This window comes from Pristis pectinata, chromosome 20 (genome assembly GCF_009764475.1).
Source record: "Pristis pectinata isolate sPriPec2 chromosome 20, sPriPec2.1.pri, whole genome shotgun sequence".
Taxonomy (NCBI): domain Eukaryota; kingdom Metazoa; phylum Chordata; class Chondrichthyes; order Rhinopristiformes; family Pristidae; genus Pristis; species Pristis pectinata.
Window position 1 is genome coordinate 23,170,010 of NC_067424.1, and position 23,119 is coordinate 23,193,128.

At 38.9% G+C, this 23,119-nt stretch overlaps 1 protein-coding gene across 9 annotated transcripts in view; it reads left to right on the forward strand.

Annotated features, from left to right (window-relative positions):
- Positions 1–23,119, forward strand: part of LOC127580822 (metabotropic glutamate receptor 4-like) — a 903,581-nt gene that overhangs the window by 450,689 nt on the left and 429,773 nt on the right. For all 9 annotated transcript variants that reach the window (XM_052034744.1, XM_052034738.1, XM_052034740.1 and 6 more), the window contains one exon: positions 7,073–7,213. In XM_052034744.1, the coding sequence (XP_051890704.1) occupies positions 7,073–7,213 (141 nt within the window). The remainder of the gene's footprint in view (positions 1–7,072; positions 7,214–23,119) is intronic.

Here is a 23,119-nt window from a genome sequence, read left to right on the forward strand (position 1 = left end):
GTGCAGTACAAAGATTAAAGCTGCTGCCATCTGACTACAAAATGCCACCTAACAACTAGCTGACAAGCCAAGGGAAAAGCCATTGCAGAGATTTTTCAACTGAAACAAAAGATGCAGAATCTGTTGAGTGATGGATGTATTTCTGTGTTATATGCAATAATACACATTTTATTTTACAATTTATGAGGCCCACTTTGCAAATGGATGGAGTAAAATCTTCCTTGTCATCCCAAATGCTGATCTGGTTTGCAGCCAGATCAGTAATGCACTAGCACCACTCAGGTTTCCATTCCCCCTTCTCTCTCCCCACTTCCCACCCCCAACCCCACCACAACCACCACAAACCTACCCTTGGGCTTTCTCCTTTCAGTTTATGAAGAAGTCTGACCTGGTCAGGCAGCAGCTGAACTCCACAGTAGCATAATGAAGATACACTCAGTCACTTATAACCACCAACTCAGGACTGGGCTGGTCGAAAGTTTTAGAGGTGAGGTTAGAGGTGGGTTTTAATTCTGGTGAAGCATCTGGGAGAAGCAGGCTAGATCCCAGTTCCTTGAAGATCAGGCTTTATCTTCTGAGGACTTGTATGATGAGTGAGATTGGACAGCTTAAAAGACTTGATGGTTTGGTGCACTGGGAATCCCAGCACCACTTTTACACAAGGTTTTGTGCAGCACTTTGGGCCTTTTCTTTCCAGCGTGAAAGTGATGGCCAGCAGAACCAACCACCAAACACCACCTAATGTTTGAAGCCTTGTCTTCACTAGAACACAAGCAGCAGCCACTGAATGTCTGAGTGCAGCAGTGGAAACTCCTACAATGGAGAGTCAGACAGTTACCATAATGCTTCTGGACAACATGGAGACATAAGAAACTGTAGGTGCTGAAATCTGGAGCAACAAACAATCTGCTGGAGGAACTTAGTGGGTCGAGCAGCATCTGTGGGGGTGGGGGGAGGAATTGTTGACATTTCGGGTCGAAACTGTGTGTCAGGACAGGCCTCTGGATAAGTATGTTTAAAGGTTGTAACAGAACCTTGGCAAACTAGCACATTGCGAGGAACACTGAGACATTATCCTGAGTAACTGATAATGCCTCCATGGAGCACATACCTGCTATGCTTTCTCAGAATGATAGTATTCATGATCTCACCATTAGGACTCTTATAGTGCCCTTTCTGTGTTGTTTGTTAATCAGTCAATCTGGAATGCATCCACTCATATCCTAAAACTAGGTCTTCAAGGCTGAGGCCTATTTAAGGTCATGCTCTAAGCCTTCTGGAGCCTTTTCCATTAACAGCTATCCATTATTCAGGCTGCAACTCAGTGAGGAATCACTGCATAGGAGCAAAGAGCTAAGGTGTGTACAAAACAGGCACTAAGGCACTGCACAAGAGTGAAGAATTAATGTTTTATGGTTTCTGTTATGTTTGGATGTGTGAATTAGTTTGGATTGTATACTTGTTGCTGGTGAGATCGGTAATTGTGATAAAGTACACACATCAATGTTTAGCCATAGAGGGATGATAGAATAAGCACTGTCACGGATTATGAAGCATGCAGGTGCAAGACTCTGCAATGTTCTCTGATTTCTAGAAATAAACCCCAAGTTATCTTTTCCTATCCTGTTTGTTTATCTCCTCTGCTTCCTTCTCTGCAACTTCCTCCTCCTTCTTCTCTTCCTATTCTTCTTCCTCTATTTTTCTCTTCCTCTTACTGGGTCCAGCTGTGGCAAGTGCTGACTCCACAAGACTGCAACATTTTGCAGCACGCACGCACCCAAATTGTATGTGAAACACACCATGGTATTTGCAACGTTCCTCTAGTTCTGTCCAGCAAGGAACTGGACAGTAATTCTATTATCAATACAGCTTTAATTATGCATATGTTTTTTTTCATGTCCATGGGACGTGCATCAGAGTCAAGATTCAGACGGATAGAAGATGTCCCACCCCTATTCGTAGTCACCCTTTGGTTTGATGCAGTCGATGTAGCATTGAGGACACAACAAACTGGCACACAATTGATGCATCATGACTGTTTTGGCAATATGACCACCATGATAGATTGAGTAATGGCACATACCAGCTGTACATTTGGTTTCCTTGCTTAAGTGTGCTTCCAGTTACAAAATGTAGCAGACAGAGTAAAATGTGGAAAAATATGAGGTTATCCACTACAGTAGAAAAATAGGAATGCTGAATATTTCTTTAAGTAATGGCAACTGACAAATATTAGTGTTTAAAGATCCTTGTACAAGAATCACTGAAAGCTAATGTGCAGGTGCAGCAGGCAATTAGGAAGGCAAATAGAATGTTGGTCTTTATTGCATGGGGATTTTAGGATAAGAATGAAGATGACTTACTACAGAGTCACAGATACAGCATGAAAACAGGCTCTTCCGCCCACCGAGTCCAGATAAATCATCAGCCACCCATTTACATTAATCTGACATTAACCTCATTTCTCCCCACATTCTCATCAATTCTCCCCACATTCTACTACTGGGGTGAATTAATGAGATTCTCAGTCAGTTGAGAATCTCATTAGTTCTCAGTTACACACTAGAGGCAATTTTATAGTGGCCAATTAACCTACAAACTTGCACATCTTTGGGATTGAGGAAACTGGAGACTCAGAGGAAGCCTATAGTTACATAAATGAGTCCACACATTGGAAACAAGTTTGGTCTCCTTACCCAAAGAATCATCTACTCTATTTTTATGAAAACAATGTAAATGAGAATTCTGAGTAGTGTATAAAATTATTTTATATATTTTGATCTAAGTTTGCTAGTGATAACACACCCACAACAGTTTTGTTTATATCACATGGCCAAGTGACAAAAAAAATGAAGGATTACATTCATTGATTGTTACTGACTCTTTACTGTGTCAAATATAAAATGAAAAATTGAATCATTGTTAACAACAGATCAAAAGTAATTTACTCAGCAGCCATTTATCTTAAATTTGTTGCACCTCTTCAGCCATTTCCTGACTGCCTAACTTTTTATTCTGGTCCCTACATGAGCTCACCTTGCTTTCAGCTGTTTGTTTTCATGTGGAGTTCCTCCAAAGTATGGAAGAAAATATTAAGATTTTCTTAATCCCTGAATCTGATGGTCTAGATCTGAGGAATGTAAACTGTGGAGACTGGTTCTGAGCTTCCGGAACTCTCTATACTTTGGAATAGTTCTCATGGATTGGAACATAGTTTAACCGCACTCCTCAAAAAAGGAGAGATAAAAAGGAAGTTTAGCCCAGTTAACCTGACATCTGTTATTAATGGCCTAATAATGGGCACTCGGAAAATCACACTATCTAATGAAAGGAAATTATGATTTGGAAATCATGTTTGACAAATTGATTGGAATCTTTAGAGGATACAACTATAAAGGTAGATAGGAGACAAGTAGTGAATATGGATTTTCAGAAGTCTTTGATAAGGTGTCAGACAGGATGTTGTTACACACTGGGCTGAAGGATTGAATAAAAGGCAGGAAATGGTTTTAAGTATAAATGTGTCACATTAAGGTTGGTAGGGTATAAATAGTGGAATTCCACAAGGACCAGAGCCTAGTCCTCTACTATATTCAATCTAGATCAAAATAAGTTTGGATGAAGAGATTTAGTGTAATAAATCCAAGCTTTCTGATAGAAAGCAATGGTGTGAGAAGCGTGCAATGGTGTGACATCAGTTATCTGGTGCTGATGTATTGAGTGGCAGATGCAGTATACTAAGGTGAAGTGAAATTATCCACTTTGGTTGGAAGAATGGAAAAGCATAACGCTCTTTAAAAAAAAGTGAAAGACTGGGATTAGATATTCAGAAGGATACAAAGATTCCTGCATATGAATTCTAGAAAGTTGACATAGCAGGTACAGCAAGCAATTAAGAAGTGGTTTGTTAACCTTTCTTATAACAGGACGGGGTTGTAAGGAAATAGAAGTTTTGCTGCAATTACATCGAGCTCTGGTGAGGCCACACCTGAGGTATCATACATACTTTGGTCTCCTTACTGAAGAAGTGCGAAGTAAGTATATTAGACTGATTCCTGATATGAAAGAGCTGCTTTTGTGGAGAGAATGGAAAGGACCTACAATCTCTGGAATTGCAAAGAGTTCCACCAAGACTTTTCAGAGCAACTGGATTGTTGACCAATTCTTGGCATCTCTGGCTCCATCTGGGAAGGTGGGAGGGGAATTAAGTGAATTTATAAACCATCTAATTTTTTTTGCCTAAAATATCAGTCAGAAGTACTTGGTGTAAAAAAAATTAAATGAAGAGAGAAGCTGGACCTAGTATTCTATGATTTTTTTTTCAAATTCCTGCTTTGTCCCAGATGAATGATCAAGAAATCCTGGTGACGTTTTTCAGCTGTGCCCTATTTTGGGAGAGGGTCATGGTGGTGGGATAGATATAAAGACACACCCCACCCACAAACAAAGAATGCAACCATGAAATGTCGCTCAAGGTCTGTGTCTGTTATCTGTGAAACAGAAGAATAGACAGAGGGATGTCCATATGACCTCCTGCACACCAATGAACAGCAAGTAGTATGGAAGCTGCCATGTGCTCAGCTCGCTAACCTCAGGAAGGAGCTTGGCAGGATCATGTGGCAGGCTGACATTGACACAGATGACGGAAGGCTTGCCATGGAAGAAGCTGAGGAAGCTCAGACTGAAGAAACTTTTCACTAAAAGGATCTTGAATCTTTGTAAATCTTGACTCCAGGGAACCATGGCTGATTCATAATTGAATCAAATCTAAGAACAATATGTTCTTGGGCACCATGGGTGGCAAGGTATATGGGTTTAGGACGCAAAAGTTCAGATGATGCATAGGTTCATCCGTGACCTCACTGAATGGTGGCAGCCTGTTTTACTCTTACCCTATTTCTTATATTCCAGTAACCTAAAAAAAGTCATTAGCCACAACTTCAAGTTCCCCTTTCTCTCAAAGTGTTCAAAGTATTATTACTTCCAAGTTTGTGCTCCTCTGTCCACAGCTGAATTTTTACAATCAGATTTCAGTCACTGGATCTGAAATGACTCCAATAACACATTTAGGGGTGTGATCAAGGGAATTTCCCTTCTTGTATTTTTCTCCCTCTGTGCAACTTTTGATGTGGAAATCTGGATCGTGCTGCTCCAGTGCCCCTTCAGTTACCTGGTCAATGAGCTGCTTCATGTTTTATCCAGCTTGTTCCTCGCTAATCAGTGCCAGAGTATCCCCACTATAGTTGTTTCCCAAGGATCTACCCATGTGTACAATAACAATCTGCTGAAATTAAGCATTGAGATCTTCGGTAGTTCCATCCATCATCTGGTATATAATCATGTTGGAGATGCAAGACAGAAACTGATTTAGATACTTCAGGTCACTTTATTGAGTGTTCATTTTATATTTTGTTGCTTTTAAGTATCATTGATTTTATATGTTAAAAGGACTATGTTAATTGCTGATTATTATCAATGAACCCAAAAAAATTGAGAAATAGCAGCAAATTAACAGTTTAAAAGCAAATGGTTCTGTTAAGTGTTTGCTTGGAATTCCCTATCACTGAAGAGCTATTACCCAGTGGATTCAGGTTTGTTACAAGGATAAACTAACTCATGTGTTTCGGTGGCAGGTCTAACCAGGGATAGTGCTTATGTAAGGGCAGAAGGTAATCTAATATTCATGATATTGGAATGTCTACTGTGGCACATGGTTTTGCCTTAGGAACTACTCAAATTAGTCTTTTACACTTGAATCTTAACAGTTCATAATGCATAATCTTTTTTATTTTTACAATAATCAGCTTTCTGGCAATATTATTTATTGGCAATACAAATTACATTGTATTAGATCACACTAACCAGATGGGACTCTTTAGACCTGAAAGCCACAGAGAAGCCAATGTTTTTACATATGACTGGTTGTCAAGCTCACAAAATATTGCATGAATAAAAGAAGCATAGAGGCACAGAGAACACACTGCATTGAAGCCACTTTGAATCACTATAATTGCAGATATTCCAAAAATTTCTTTCTGAATATGAAGTGTGCCTAACCATTAAATAAATCTTAAAGTCATTAAAAAGCCAAAGCTAACATAGGTTTTGAAACTGTCCTTTACCCTTAGATCATGATTTGAAATTGGTGTTTCAGGAGAAACCTGTTACCAGCAAAAGAGTATTGAACGGCTTATGAGACTTAAAAAGCAAAATGTAGACAAGGAAAACAATATAATTATTGAATGGATGTGCATGTGTATACATTTCTAATGGGTTTACATGGGTGAATATCCATAGTTAACAGTGCAAAGCTAGAACTTGATTCCCCATGGTTAATTTATGATGGGTATATATTTCACAATCTGTTTCAATTTATGCTATTGAGTTTCTGGCAAAATTAATTATTGGCCGTTCAAATTAAATGTCATATATCACACTAGCCAGAACCTCACTATGGCTTTCTCTTGTGTATTATCTCAATGAATAGATAAGCTACATCAAGCCTGTTTGATCTTTGATCTACTCTTGAGTTAGTTATAAGCAGTGGCAAGTGTTGCAAATCAGCCTCTGGATAATAGAAGAGAAAATCAGATTGCTTCCAGCTACATCTGCCGGAAGTCTCTCTGTGTGGCTATCAGAAGAGAACAGACCGAGTTCAACTTCAGATCCCTGTGTGATCGCATAGTTCAATGAATTCCAAACCATAGATTATTTATGGAGAATAATCCAACGGGGAGGACACTGAAAGGCTTTGGATGTCTCAAGGCACAACTTCCACTGAAAAGTCACCCAAAGAAATATGAGAGGACATAACTGGGAAAGTAAAAATGTTCAAAACTTCAATTACAGTGATTGTAATAGAGTAAATGCGCAGAAGTTCAGACAGCTAGATAGCTGACGCAGACGAACTGTGATAATTTTCTTACACCATTGTCTAATCAGTTGGTTTATTGCATTTGATTCTCCTCTGGCTGAATCGTTGGCCGTAAATAATCATTTATCACTGTTATGAATGGAAAGTTGACCATAATTATTAGCAACTTGAGTGACTAATGAATTTTTCATTTTGTAGGTTTTGATAGATACTTCATGAGCCGTACTCTGGAGAATAATAGAAGAAACATCTGGTTTGCAGAGTTTTGGGAAGCAAATTTCAACTGCAAGTTGAGTCGGCATGGATTTAAACGAGGGAGCCATGTTAAAAAGTGTACAGGTATTACGAAACTTTTATCCTTCTTGTAAGCTCTACCACTTTGATATTAGCTTTGATATTTCTTTTAGTCTTGGTGTTCCATACTATGATAGCTATGGTTCAAGCAAAACAGATGTCAGTGAATTTCAAATATTATCCAAAATCAGCAGGCTGAAGATAGATTCCTGCTCACAAATAAAATGAGCTGTTAATGATGAGCTGATGATGAGAGAATTATTTGGTGTTTAATTTGGCATGGGATATATGTAAAGAAAAAATGTTTGCAATTATATTTCTGAAGCTGAGAAAAGATATGACTTGGAATCACAACTGCTGCTATAGTGTGTTTAGCCTTCACAATAACGTTTTTCTGTATGCTGCCATTTGTGTTTAGTCATTCAATTAGTGAAATGATCAACAATCTGAAATGATCCAAAAATTACAGTTTTAACAAAAAAATCAGTTGAAAGCAAATTTACAATTTGAAACTATTTTTATTGCAAGCAAATCAGAACTTCTGTAAATCAAGATTGCCACTTGAGAAATGCGTTTGAACATTGAAGGTACTAATGTTCATAGAAAACTCATTGCATGTTATAATTTATGTTGGTAGACTTGTAGCTAAACAACACGTTCTGAGCCATCCAGGCTCACTGGTGGGAAATTCAACACTACCTGAGGTCAAAGGCATTAGATGCTAAAGAATCAGCCTTACATGAGATAAGGCCTTTCCATGGCATGCTCTGTGATTGAAGAGCATTCAAAGGAAATCAAGTTAATCTGTGGCTGTAGATGGGTCATAGCAATGAAGGGGCAAAGTGACTTGGTGATGGTGGAGGTGCAATGGAGTTTGGAAGGGAGGTTGGGGCAAGGAAAATCTGGCAGTATTCAGCATGGGTGACACTGGAGAAGCTTTTGATTGTTGGTTGGGTTGAAGAGAGTGTTCGATGATTGATAATTTGAGGGGGTGGATTGGTTGGTTGATGGATGGGGGTGCCAAATCATCATTGGGATTGGTATTGCTTTATTATTGTCACTTGTACTGAGGTACAGTGAAAAGCTTGTCTTACAAATCCATTACACAGGTCAATCCATTACACAGTGCAGTTACATTGAGTTAGTACAAAGTCCATTGAGGTAGTACAGGTAAAAACAATAACAGTACAGACTAAAGTGTCACAGCTACAGAGAAAGTGCAGTGCAATAAGGTGCAAGGTCACAACAAGATAGATCATGAGGTCATAGTCCATCTCATTGTATAAGGGAACCATTCAGTAGTCTTATCACAGTGGAGTAAAAGCTGTCCTTAAGTCTGGTGGCACATGCCCTCAGGCGTGGTGTGGTGTTGTTTGTTAAGTGGGTTAGGGAATAGGTTGGGTGTAGCCATGTCCTTAGTGGGGGTTGGAGGGGTTTGATATTGCTAGGATGTGGGGCTCAATGGAGAATTTGTAGAGATTGTGCTTACACCATTGCTTCTCACGATTAAATCATGGTATTAAACAAATGTAAAATCCTATTATGCATATTCAATTATATTCCAATAAATAGACACCAGGCAATGAGGGCATTACAAAAATACTGGCATATGAATCGGAAGAGAGAATTCTGTGGTACTTTCAAACCCATAATTATTAAAGAAGTTTTGACCTGTTTCTGCCCAATGATGGGGGCAAACTTTACTCCTTCCGTAACATTTGGTTGAGAAGAAAATCTGTTGGATTTCTCTTTTCCCAAAGATATGAATGGTTGTTCATGTACTTAGTTATTTCTCTTTTCTTGCATTCCTCGTGTATTGAATAATTCCCCTGGCTCCGTTTTGCCAAATCCCTGGCTACCTTGAAACCATTCATTACAGTGCCTCTTTCCTTTACACCTTCTCATAGCCCAAGTTCCCAAAACCCAGAGTCATCTGTGCTTTCCTCTCCTTCCCCTCACTGCCCAATAATACATATTGATTAGAAGATAGAATCGCACCCAGTTCTGCAGAGCAGGTTCCTGCAATGCCTTAGAAAGCAGAAAGAAACTTCCTCTGTTTGGCAATATCTTTTCAATCTTCTACTGTTTGATATTTTTACTGCAGCTGAGCTCTGTGCTAATGGACTTGTAGATTTAACCATTTCACTTGATCATATCCCGATTGATCCACTTAACCCATAATTCCTCATCTGGTTCTTTACTCCCATTACAATTATTTTTCACTCATCTGCAGATTTGTATTTCCTGCCCAATAGGCTTAATATGAATAATCCCAAGTACCTTTGTCTCATTGTCATTCATGTTTATCTTCTTTCCTGATAACTGCAAGTATGTCATTCAGGTTATCTTGCTTAAAAGTGCCAAGGTCTATTTTAAAAAAAAGGAAACAAGTTATTTTCTGTGAGTTTTCTGAGGCAGAGCTAAAAATTTGCAAGCCAATTCTCCTTCACAAGACAGAAATTATGCTAATTCACCTCCGGTAGTTTGTTTGCAACAATTTGACTGAAAGCAAATCTGATTTGTTTAGGCACGACTTGTATTAGTAACAGATATATTGCACAGCACATTCTAAAAGAATATCATCCAACTGAATCTGAGTAATTTCACTAAAAGCTCAAGGTATTGCTATTCCTTGGCCCACAGAAATTATTCACAGTCATTCCCACTTGAGATATTCCTTCACTGGAAATGCAAAGAAATCTCATCAATAATAATTAACAAAAAGGAAGTGCTAGAAAAACTCAGCAGATCAGGCAGCAACTGTGGATAGAGAAACTCTAGTTCTGCTGAAACTTTGGCTGTTCCTCTTTCTGCAGATGCTGTCTGACCTTGTTTCTGGCATTTTCTGCTTTTTATTTTAGATTTCTAATGTCTATAGTTTCATTGATTTTCAGAAATCTCATTAATGCCAATGAAAACTGCCTTCCATCTCAAGTAATGGCATCAAGAGTGGAAGCACTCGCAATTATTTTTCTAGCATGAAAAGTTCCTGTTTATAGTCATTTTGGGTCCTGTTTTGAAACCAATTTTCTCTCAAGCACTGTACTTTATTTTCCATTTTGACTTGGTTATTATTAACTGTTGGCTTTGAAATTAATCAATTGCTTCCTGAAATTCCAAGTGTCAATAACGTTACCATACAATTTCCCAGACTTTTTGTACATAACTTGGCTGGCTTTGTTTCCCAACATATTTTGTCTAAAAGCACCATAGGCTACTTTGGTCTCATTTTATCCTTATTCATAAATGGCCACTTCTTTGTATAGCTTTATTGGTAAAATAGAAAGCAACAAAGCAAATCTAATAGGTTAACATTATCCTGAAGGCATTTTCTTTAAATCTATATGTGCAGTGTTAATTTCACGGAGAGGTTACTGCCTTAAATTCTGGCCTGGAGATACACTTGACTTGCATTGGCAAAAACAACTGCCTTGTTTGCATCATGGTTGAACTGTTATTCAGGTGAATGTATTAGAAATAAACTTAAGCACTTTGAAATAAAATTGTTCACAAGGCCCTACTCGACTGAAATTTTTCCAGTATTGTTTTTTGTTTTTCACAGAACCTGGTCTGAGTAGGTGATTCTGAATTTCAGCCTTTCCTGTAAACTGTGGCTTTATCTCATTCAAAGATGAGAGAAACTTACCATGTGACTGAATGGAATATCTAGAGCATGAAATCATGTAAATGAGCTTTAACAGAGAAGAACAATATGAAATGAATTAGTCTTAATTTAGGAAGAATGATATAGATACTGTATTTATAACAAAGAGAAACAGTATCTTAATACGGAAGTTGTCCTTTTACTGTATATGAAACACTTACACCTACAGATACTTACTATTTAGAAATAGAAATTGATATTTTATTGAAACTCATGTAGTTTCAACCAGGATCAATGTCAACCAGCACATGAAATTTGAGGAAGGGTGAAGGAGGGGAAGCAAATATTCTTCCAACAGTTTTGGTGTTTTTTTTGCATTTTATTTTAATTGTTAAATATTAACCAGTTCTCTGCTTCAACATGTAAGCTATTTTGCTTTTTGAATTAAAATGTTTGCAGGAATGTAATTTGTTACTGAGTTTCAAAACTACTTTTTATGAATGAGTAAATTCTTACACTGGTTTCCACACTATTCAGTCGCACATATATAGATACATTTCCTGCAGAATATCTCTCCATTCATGCATGCATTATAATCCATTTGTGGCTTTATATTTACATTTTATTTACAATCCAAACTATAATTTCCTTCTTAAACAATAATCAAATATTTAGATATTTATAATGGTGAAGGATGCATTCATGTGCATATATAAATATCTGGCATAAATATCCATGTCAGATTAAAATTCAGTGGGGCTGTTGGCAAGCAGGATATCAGAGGCACCCACATCCCACTCTGGGGTCTTGTAGCCTGATCTTATTGTGGATGTGACTTGTGTTAAAGATCCTGGGACTAGGCTCAGTGATTCAGCCTCTCTCCTATAACTGTGGACACTGGATAAAATCATATTAAATAAGTAAAAGAAAATATAATGTAGGATTTGTCAGCTATTCATTCCTGAAATTTCATCATATTTTGAAAGCAAAGTGGCCATAAAATGTGTGCTGTAAGACTTAAAGGGTAAACTCTAAAGTTAGTATTCAGGAAAATAACATAAAAGCTAGCTGTTCACATCCTTCTCCTTCCTCTCAGAGGTCAAGTGTTTCTAACCTCTCAAGGGAAGTTGGACATACTTCCTCCCTAGCCACCTTCAACAACTACTATAATTCACAGCATCAGATTAATCCTCAGATCCCTCAAGGTATTGTGTACATGCTTGTCTTAAACAAGTGTAAAATCTCGGAGGAAGTGATCATAATTCAAAGAAGCTCACAACCTATTGCACCTGTTTCAACTCTTTAAAATAGTTCTTTGGAATTGCAATTAGTGCAGGTACTATGTACCAGAGTTATATGGTAACAATCCTGTGCCCACCTGCACTGTATCCCAGTTTTATATGTTATCAATCTGTGACTACCTGTACTGCATCCCAGTGTTATAACATGATACACCAGTGACTTCTGGCACTGTACCTTAGTGCTCCTAGATGACAACATGTGCCCACCAGTACCGTATTTTAGTGTTTTTGGTGACAAACCTATACTACTAGCATTGTATCTTAATGTTATATGTCCACATTCCTGGGCCCATGGTTTCCCAATATTATAAAAAGACAAATCTGTCTCCAATAGCACCATCCATTGACAAACTCGCACTCATACCTCTGGGTCTGGAGCTGGTTCTTAACGTGAATCTAAACTGTCTTGAAGATCAGAACAAATCCATTATGGTCCCCTCGTCTTTGGTCCCCAGCACTGGCTGTAGGCAGGTCCTTGGATTGTTGTGTTTCTGATGCCAGCACCAATCTGCTTCCTGGGTGCCTGGCTCAGGCTGATATTATTAGGTCTCAAAGACTTACATATTTGTACTCTGGGGAGCAAGGCCCTAAGGAATTTTTCCAAAAATATCCTTTTTTCACAAAATATTCAATAAATACAATAGGAACATGTCTTTCTCCATGTTCATTGCACAAGATCTTCAATTCATGCAATGAGTCAACACCATTCAGGTTTCTTCCTTAAACATTGTACTTGTCAAGCATTTGAGAGTCTTTTACATGGGGCTCATTCCCTCTGCGTCCTGTGGTGCCAGGGCACTAGACTGTGGTCCTTTCCCACAGTGCCTTTGCAAAGACTGTACTTCAGTATGTACCTCAGCACATATTCCTGCTCCTTGGAAGGTGCCATTTGGCAGCATTGGCTTGTGGATACTTTACACTGGAAAATCAATGTTTCAGGCAGATCAAAGTGTGCCTTTCACCATCCTCTTCCTCACAGCTGTGGATCACAGTGATCCCACTGTGAGCGTTTTGAAAGAAGTAATGTCAGCATATCTCGGACTCTGGATTGGAAGATGATCTCAGAGGACTGTGAAGTGAAGAGCAAAGGCTGTCAGCTTTTTTTCTCTCTGAATTCCTCTTCCATATCCACACCCAGTTCCTAAGGACTGGCACCAACATCAGTTATGCTCAAGGGTCAAGTGGCCAGAGTGGGAGTTGAGTCCAATCTTCAGCACAGTCCTCTTCCTGGTCTCCATGGTCATAGAAGACAACTCTGGTCACTTCTTTTAAGGCTTTGGGGCCAGACCTCACAGCTTCTGTTGGATTTATGGCAAAATTGGTGCCACAGACCCAACTAGGCTGTTGGCAACCATAAACCCAGGTGTAAGTGAACTGCCTTGGGCATCTCTGCTCTTCTCCTGGGTGCCTTGTGGCTTAAACCACATACAGTACACTCATGTACCAATCTACCTGTGATGCATAGACAAAGTTTATGGTTAATATTTATCACTTTTAGAATTTTGCTCATCACAATCACCTACTAATTCACTGATGTGTAGACGTCTTTAATCATAGATTCACAATACTTGATCCTTCTTTAAATAAAATTAATTTGTATAAGAAAATATATCATGGAGACAGCTTGACATAATCCTTCTGCAAAGTTGATTTAATTAGGAAGCTGATTCAATTTGGTGTGAAGACAACACAGAGGAATTGATCAAAATGTTGATCAGAAAATTGCATTGGAGTTCTGGTCAGTCTATATTTCAAGTGGATGAGAGGTAGAATTATGAATTTCTTTTAGTTTTATTTTCTTTTAGTTTGGATATTGCACTATTAAGTGTTGATGTTCACTGTCATTGCAACAAGAAACTGATAACTATTTTGAGGTTTCTGTGCACGTGCAGTTTAACACACAAGTCCCAGACCTGTTGTCAGTGATTTAACAAACCTCAACAGGCTGAAATGCCTTCCACCTTTTCCAACGGAATGGAGAGAAATCATTTAAACTAATGAGATCTTAAGATATTTATGGATACTCTTGTTGCAAAATACCCTAAAAAGATAATACATTCATTCTGAATATTTTGTTGTATATAAAACCATAATTACTCATTAGCAAACCATGACCATAAAACACCAACTTTGTGAATCTGAACTTTCCTCATATCATTATTTTAGGATATAAAGAATGTTAAACTAAATGTATATTAAAATACAAGTGGTGCTTCTAATTTAATTCACATGTGTTTGTATTTTTCACTCTGTAAAACATTTAAAAGTCTGATGAAAATTGTGCTTTTTGTCCTTGGTTTGCTATCCCTAAGAGCCAGACTGATGGCACCCCTGTTGGGAACAGGTAAGTTCATTTCATAACATTCAGTGTTGAGCAGTATCACTTCAGTGATGTACGCAAATTCTGCATCATTGATTCTAGGATTTCTAATAATTTGCATCAAACAATAAAGAAAAATATGGCAAGAAAACAAATTAATATTATAGAACTCAATGCTCCTTATAAGTAAGCTGACTAACACCCACCTACCCACTTCCCCTTCCCCTTCCCCTTGTCTGTATCTTGCTAGTTAACTAATTGAAACATTGGCAATTAAGGGAATATCATTAACTGCTCATCAGCTTGATATATTATAGCAATTGTCAGTCAGCATTATGTTTTGTTTTGACTTGAACTAGGTTTTCATGCTTCATAAAGCAATCATGAGAGACTTGCTCTTGTATCGGAATGCATGATGTGCATTACTTTGGTTCAGGAATGGACTGCAGTGAAATACTAATTAATGACTATTCAGCAAAGTGACAGGAACATCTTGGTAATTGTGTATGCAAGGTTGAATCAGTTCACTTACATTTGAGTACATGTCAAGATTTAACTGTATTCAGTGGCTTGTTTTACAAATGATGACAAAGAACAGATTCTGTGATGGATGAAAATGTGTTTTCAAGGCAGATAAATATGCTGTTGTTCATTTGGACAAAAAGGATTGATTTGAGGTTTATTTAAATTGTGGAAAGATAGAAGTGTGGTGGTCCAAAGGGATGAGAGATATTAGGGATCATTTTGTCCATTGATGCTTTGTCATCCAATGAGATCATGGTTGTTCTGTGCCTGATCTTACATTCATTTTGTTACCCTTGGGTAAGCATAAAGCTTTTAGTTCCAAATTTAAACTTAGCCATTGACCAAGCATCAGTTGCTATTTGCAGCAGAGATTTTCAAACTTATCATTCTTTGCAAATGTGTGTGTTACCAAAATTCACTTATGAAAGACATGACTCTAATTTTAACACAATGACCGCTAATCCTCGACCACACTAACATGAATTGATTTTCTCTACTTCCCTGTCAACACGTTTACACTGGTTTCATAGCAGTCTAAAATTGTGTCATTGTGGAATTTGGATATGTGCCTTCTAGTCCCATCAAAAAAAAGATTGAAACACACAAAACACTAGAAGAAATCAGCAGGTCAGGTAGCATCTACACAGCATCCCTCCACAGATGCTACCTGACCTGCTGAGTTCCCCCAGTGCTTTGTGTGTTGCTCCAGATTCCAGTATCTGCTGTTTCTAGTGACTCCAAAAAAAGATTGTAACTCCCATTGGTTATTGTGGAGAATCGTTAAAGTCACAACACAGATCTTCGTGGGATATCATCTGTCTTTTCCAATCAATTCAAATGATTTCCCTTTATCCTTACTCTCAGTCTCCTACTGCTTAGCCTATTAAGTCAATGATTTGCCTTCCATTTCAATGAGTTTTAAATTTAGTCAATAGCATTATCAAATGCCATCTGAAAGCCAATATAGATAACATCTAAAGTCATTCCCCTGGCAACTACTTCAATCAGCTCTTCAAAATTTTCAACAAAATTCATTGCATAAGTTCTCCTCTTTAAAAATTTATGTTGGTTGTCTCTGATCAGTTGAAAATTTTCAGAACATTCAGTCACTCCCTCCTTAATAACTCCAGTAATTTCCTGACATAAAGTGTTAATTGGTGCATTCTTTTCCTGTTTTCCTGTTTTCCCTTCCCCAAATTATGTAGTTATATGCAATTTTTTCAAGCTGGTGGAATGGATCCTAACTTGAGACAACTTTGGAAACTTACCTTTTTCCTTTAAAATCCTGGGATAGAAAGCATCATAGAGTCATGAAGCTATGTAGCATGGAGAGAGGCCCTCTGGCCAACAGGCGGCATCAGCCTAGTTCTACATTCTTCCCACATTCTCATCAAACACTCCCCCCCCACCCACCCCCCAAGGTACTACCACTCACCTACACACTTGGGGCAATTTTACAGTGGCCAATCAGCCTACTAACCTGCATATCTTTGGTACATGGAAGGCAATGAATCACCTGGAGAAAGCTCACATGGCCACAAGGAGAACATCAGACTCTAAACAGACAGACAGCAAATGAGGCTCCATAATGAACCTGGGTCACTGAAGCTGTGAGACAGCAGGTCTACAAGTTGGGCCATTGTGTCTTTTATTGGATTTTTATAATTGTCCCTTTAAGTATACTTCTTATCAGTTCGTAGTGGAACCTTCTGTTGTGTTTTGCATCTGTTCCAATCAGCAGTTCATATTTTAGTCAATTTTTGCATTTGGTATGTTTTTCTTTTCTTATAGTATTATATTGTCCTTTACCTCTTAATGTTCTTAAGTGGTGCTTAATTACATTTCTTGTTGTAGAGGAAAAGTTGCCTACTAAGTAAAACAAGTCCACACCAAAAAGCACTTGAAAAAGAATCCTGCATAAAGAATTAAATCTCATTATTTTGTGTAGCAAGTTCACACTGTGCAAAGTCTTTAAGGAAGCAATTTCATAAAATATTTTCAATTCCTTTTCTCTGAACTGCATTGCCCCTCCTTTATATCATCTTTATTCATCCATAACTGAAATGACTTGCATCCCATGGAAAAGATTAAGATAAGGTATCTTTATTAGTCACATGTACATCGAAACACACAGTGAAATACATCCTTTTGCATAGAGTGTTCTGGGGGCAGCCTGCAAGTGTCGCCACGCTTCCAACGCCAACATAGCATGCCCACAACTTCCTAGTACGTATGTCTTTAGAATAAGAGAGGAAACTGAAGCACCTGGAGGAAACCCATGCAGACACGGGGAGAAACGTACAAACTCCTTACAGACAGTGGCCGGATTTCAACACGGGTCGCTGGCGCTGTAAAGCGTGACGCTAACTGCTACTCATTATCACATAGTTATAATTATGTTTCATGATTCAAATACAGTCACAAAATAGTTCAGTTTTTTAACCCTAACTGACAAAAGGTTCACTATTCATGTGTTGTGTGATAGTAAGGTTGCTTAGAACTACAATCTTCTACCTTTAAGTAGCAAATAGCAGATTATTCAATTAAATAGAAATGGAATTGGATTCCTTATTCCTGACAATGTTATGACTGATTACATTTTATCATAAATAGTGCTAATTTATCTCAGTTTGTAAAAGCCCCGTTCAGAATGCAAGGGCAGGAAACTCTCCATCTCTCTGCCTTTGTCTATCATTCAGTGAGATTGTAATTGATCTGTGCCCTAGTTCCATACTCTTTTATAATCTTGTCTACCAACAAAAAGATTTATAATAATACATAGATCAAGCAGCTGCTCCCTTTAGAGTATTTTGCACTTGCACAACGTTTTGCCAGAAGAAGTGTCCCCCAACTACTCTCCTGAGTGTGCTTAGTCTGTTTTAATCTACTACCCACAGGCAGAAATTCATTATAAAAATCCAAAAATCCATTAAAACAGAAGAGAGAAATAAGAAAGATGTGAGTACAACATCAGAAGAATAGATTAGGTTGTGTGTTCCAAAGAAGTATCCCACAAATATGCACTGTAGAAGGAAGAAAAAACTGGATAAATTCTAGAGAATGATATGGTAGCTACTACCGAAACACATTTGCAAGATGGTCAGGAACCATGAGCAATTTCTCCAGCATAAGAAGTGAACAATATCAGCAAGTTCAGCATGAAGTCCAATGGTCATGCATACTGATAAATTCACAGCTGGACTATATCAACAAGGTTCAGAGCTTCTGTTTGCAAAGGTCTGTCTCAAAATCTCAAGTTTACTATCATTTATATGGGTAAGTGCCTTTAGTTCACCACAGAACTATTGGCTTTTCCAGCAAGTCTCAGCTGGGATACAAAGACGAGAGAAAGACTGTGATTATTTTTTTGAGAATATTCAGGATAATTTTCTGTAACAACATATACTGCAGCCAATGAGGGGACAGATTTAATACTGAGTTATTAAGTAGATTTGCTTGAGAGTTTAAGGTACAAAAACATTCACTTAATAGCAATCATCAAATGACCAAGCTCAAAATAGGATTTGAAAAGAGGACATGCAAAATTGCAGTAAAATACCGACAGAAATTTGACTTGGTTTGCTAATCCAGAGAAATAATGCTTGGGGAGGTGCAACAAGGCAAAGGAATATACCATTAGTAGGAGGATATTGAGTGGTGTGTAGGAACAGAGGGGTCATAGTGTGTATATCCATAGATCTCTAAAGGTCGCAGGTCAGTCAAACCAGAGTAGGACTTATACTACGAATGGTAGTTCACTAGGGAGTGTAAAGGAACAGAGGGACCTAGGAGTACAAATGCATAGTTTGTTGAAAGCAGCATCACAGGTAGACAGGGTGGTGGAAGAGGTACTTAGCATGCTGTCCTTCATAAATCAGGGCATTGAGTATAGGAGTTAAGACATTATGTGCAGTTGTACAAGTCATTGGTGAGGCTGCACTTGGAGTGCTGTGTACTGTTTTGGACACCCTGTTATAAGAAAGACGTGTTTAAACCAGAAAGAGTGCAGAAGAGATTTATGAGGATGTTGCCAGAACTAGAGGGCCTGAGTTATAGGGAGAGGTTGGCCAGGCTAGGTCTTTATTCCTTGGAGTGTTGGAGAATGAAGGGTGACCTTATAGAAATGTTTAAAATTATGAGAGGCATTGATAAGGTGGACAGTCTTTTCTCAAGGGTAGGGGAGTCCAAAACTAGGGGGCATAGATTTAGGGTGAGAGAGGAAAAATTTAAAAGGGACCTGAGGGGCAACTTTTTCACATAGAGGATGGTGAATAAATGGAATAAGCTGCCAGAGGAAGTGGTTGAGCCAGGTACAATGGTATCATTTAAGAAGCACTTGGATAGGTACATGGAGGGGAGGGGCCTGGAGGGATATGGGCCAAATGCAGGAAATTGGGACTAGCTTGAGGACAATGTGGTCAGCATGGACTCGTTGGGCTGAAGGGCCTGTATCTGTGCTATACTGCTTTATGACACTATGGCGGGTTATTAAAGTAGTTGTTTGCAAAGGTATAGAATTCAAGAGCCAGGAGGTTATACCAGAATAATATTAGGTTCTAGTTAGATCAAGTTCTGGTCTGTGGTCCAAAGTAAGGTTCTATGTAGTGTTGTGGCCACCAAAATTACACAAAAAGTATGATTGCACTGGAGTTACGAAGATGTTGCGTTGATTGGAAAATTGTAGCACTGGATTAGACAGTATTGTTTTCTGTGGAACAGTGGAGGCTGAACAGAGATGTATGTAATTAAGAGGGGTCCAGATGGAGTGAATAGGAAGGACCATTTTCCCTCAGAAGAGCAATCAAAAATCATTGGTAGAAGGATTATAAGGGTGATGAGGAATTATTTTTTTTACAAACAACAGTTATAGGGGTCTGGAACTCACAGACTGGAAGCATGGTAAATGCAGCAATTGTAGAATAAGGAAGTAATTCTACAATTGTATTGTATTGTAGAATAAGGAAGAACTGGGCTGGGATGAAGACAATTATGGACATCATCACCTTTAACGGTTGCTGCAGCACCTAAGGCCATTGGCTTCTGTGCCAGACTCCCCAGAGCTATACCATAAAAATTGTGATGCTCAATTTGAACTCATCGTCTGCATGAACCTGTCAAGTCTTCCACACTGGCCTCTATTACTGGTTGCAACTATAAAGCAGAAATGTTTGCTATCAGTTTTCTGCTTCAAGTCAGTCACAAAGCTAGACATTGTAGATATATGTTGAGACACTAAACAACAGTTAGCTGGTCCTGAGCAGTATTAATGAATTGTGTGCACTCTGCAAGGAGTCAAAAGATATGGACAAACGACACAATGCTATCCTAGAGCCTGTATTTTCTAATTTAGTTCCCTTTGATTACTGGTATTTCAACATCTAATCTATTCTTTTGAAATTACTTCCATATACCATTTTAATGTAGGTGTCAGCCTGCTTAAACTGAAAAGGTTAAAGTCTCTTTTGAAATAAAACAGAAAGCAATTTGCTATGAAATTTCTGAGGGCATGGAAGGGCTGCTGGAGTTTGAATGCATCATCTTTCATTCAAACTGCAATTTCCTGATTGGGGAAAACAAAAAGCTCATCTCACTCTCATAAACTAACCAGCAACAAGAGGGGAGTCAGGAACTAATATTGTAAAGGGTGGACATTTAATCTTCTTGTGCTGTTTTATGTGTATACTTCAAAGACGAGCACTCCAGACTTAGGTTAGGAGGCTTTGACCAGTCGGGTGCTGGAGGGATCAGTTGTAGGACCTCATCTGTTCACAATCTATATCAGCAATTTGGGTAAGGGGATCAAGTATAGTATGTCCAAATTTGTTAAAGGCATAATGGTAGGTGGCAATGTGAGCTATTAGGAGGTGGTAGAGAGGTTTCATGGAGATATAGATAGGTTAAGAGAGTGAACAAGGACATGACAGATAGAGTATATTGTGGAAAAATGTACAGTCATTCAATATGTAGACAAAATAGAAATGAGGAATAATTTTTAAATGGTGTGATTGAAAAATGTTAGTATTCAGAGGAACCCAGGTGTCCATAAATAAGAATCTTTGAAAGTTGACTTCAAGTTCAGCAACCAATTGGAAAAGCAAATGGTGTATTGCCCTTTATTGTAAGTGGATTTGAGTTCAAGAGCAGAGACACTTGCTCCAAATATCGAGAGCCCAGATAAGAACTCACTTGGACTACTGTGTGCAGGTTTAATATCCCCATCTAAGGAAGAATATACTTGCAATAGAGGGAGTGCTGATTGATTCATGGGAAGGTGTGTCTGTCATAGGACTGTAGCTATACACTCTAAACTTAAAAGGATAAGAAGTCATCATATTGAAATGTACAAACTTTCTAAGGGGCTTTGTAGGGTCGGCACAGAGTCAATGCTTCCTCCGGCTGGAATGTCCAGAACTTGGAGACGTAGCCTGATAATAAAAGGCTAGATGCTCAGGACTGAGATGAGAAGAAATTACTCCACCCAGCTGGTGATACTTTGGAATCCTCTACCCAAGACTGTTATGGAGGCTCAGGCAGGTTTGCTAGGGTAGTTCGGGAGGGTTTAAACTAGTTTACAAGGGGGATGGGAACCAGAGGAGTAGGTCAGAGGAAGAAATGAATGGGGAAAAATCAGATCTAACATGTAGAGAGGCTTTGAGGAAGGAGAAGGAGAGTAGAAAGGTGGATGGGCTAAAGTGCATTTACTTAAATGCAAGAAGTACCAGGAATAAGGGTGATGAACTGAGAGCTTGGCTAAGTACGTGGGACTATGATATTGTGTCTCTTGCAGAGACTTGGCTGTCACCAGGGCAGGAATGGATATTGAATATTCCTGGTTTTCAGTGTTTTAAAAGGGACGGGGGGGGGGAGGAGAGGAAGAGGGGTGGCGCTACTGGTCAGGGATGCTATTACAGCTGCAGAAAGGGTAGATAATGTAGAAGGATCCTCTCTAGAGTCAGTATGGATGAAAGTTAGGAAAAAGAAAGGAGAAGTTACTCTACTGGGAGTATTCTATAGGCCCCCCTGGTAGCAGCAGGGATATTGAGAAGCAGATTGGGAGGCAGATTTTGGAATGATGCAAGAATAACAGGGTCGTTATCATGGGAGACTTCAACTTCCCAAATATTGATTGGTACCTGCTTAGTGCCAAAATTTTAGATGGGGCAGAGTTTGTTAAGTGTGTCCAGGACGGATTCCTGTCACAGTATGTTGACAGTGCAACTGGAGGGAATGCCATATTAGATCTAGTATTAGGTAATGAACCAGGTCAGGTGAAAGATCTCTCAGTGGGTGAGCATTTGGGAGACAGTGACTACTGCTCCATAATGTTTAGCATTGTCATGGACAAGGATAGGAGCAAAGAGGACGGGAAGATATTTAATTGGGGAAAGGCAAATTATGAGGGAAGAAGCCTAGAACTTGAGAGTGTAAATTGGTATGACATTTTTGAAGGGAAATGTACTATGCAGATGTACATAGTGCATAGTATGTACATCTATGCACATAGATGTATATGTGCATATACATCTATGTATATGCACATATATATAGATGTCGATATTCAGGGACCTCTTGCAGGATGTTAGGGATAAATTTGTCCTGGTGAGGCAGAGAAAGAATGGAAGGGTGAAGGAACGATGGGTGATGAGAAAGGTGGAACAACTAGTTAGGAAGAAGAAGGCAGCATTCATAAGTTGTAAGCAGCAAGAATCAGATAAGGCTCGTGAGGAATATAGAGTAGCAAGGAAGGAACTTAAGAAGGGGCTGAGGAGAGCAAGAAGGGACATGGAAAGGCTGTGGCGAGTAGGGTTAAGGAGAATCCCAAGGCTTTTTTCTCTTACGTGAAGAGCAGAAGGATGACGAGAGTAAAGGTAGGTCCGATTAGGTGGGAAGATGTGCCTGGAAGCTGTGGAAGTGGGTGAGGTTCTCAGTGAATACTTCTCTTCAGTATTCACCAATGAGAGGGGTCTTGATGACGCTGAGGATTGTGCTGGTAAGGTTAATGTTCTAGGGCATGTAGATATCAAGAGAGAGGATGTGTTGGAGCTATTAGAAAATATTAGGACAGATAAGTCCCTGGGGCCTGACAGAATATTCCCCAGGCTGCTTCGTGAGGCGAGGGAGGAGATTGCTGAACCATTGGCTAGGATCTTTGAGTCCTCTTTGTCCACGGGAATGGTACCGGAGGATTGGGGGGTGGAAAA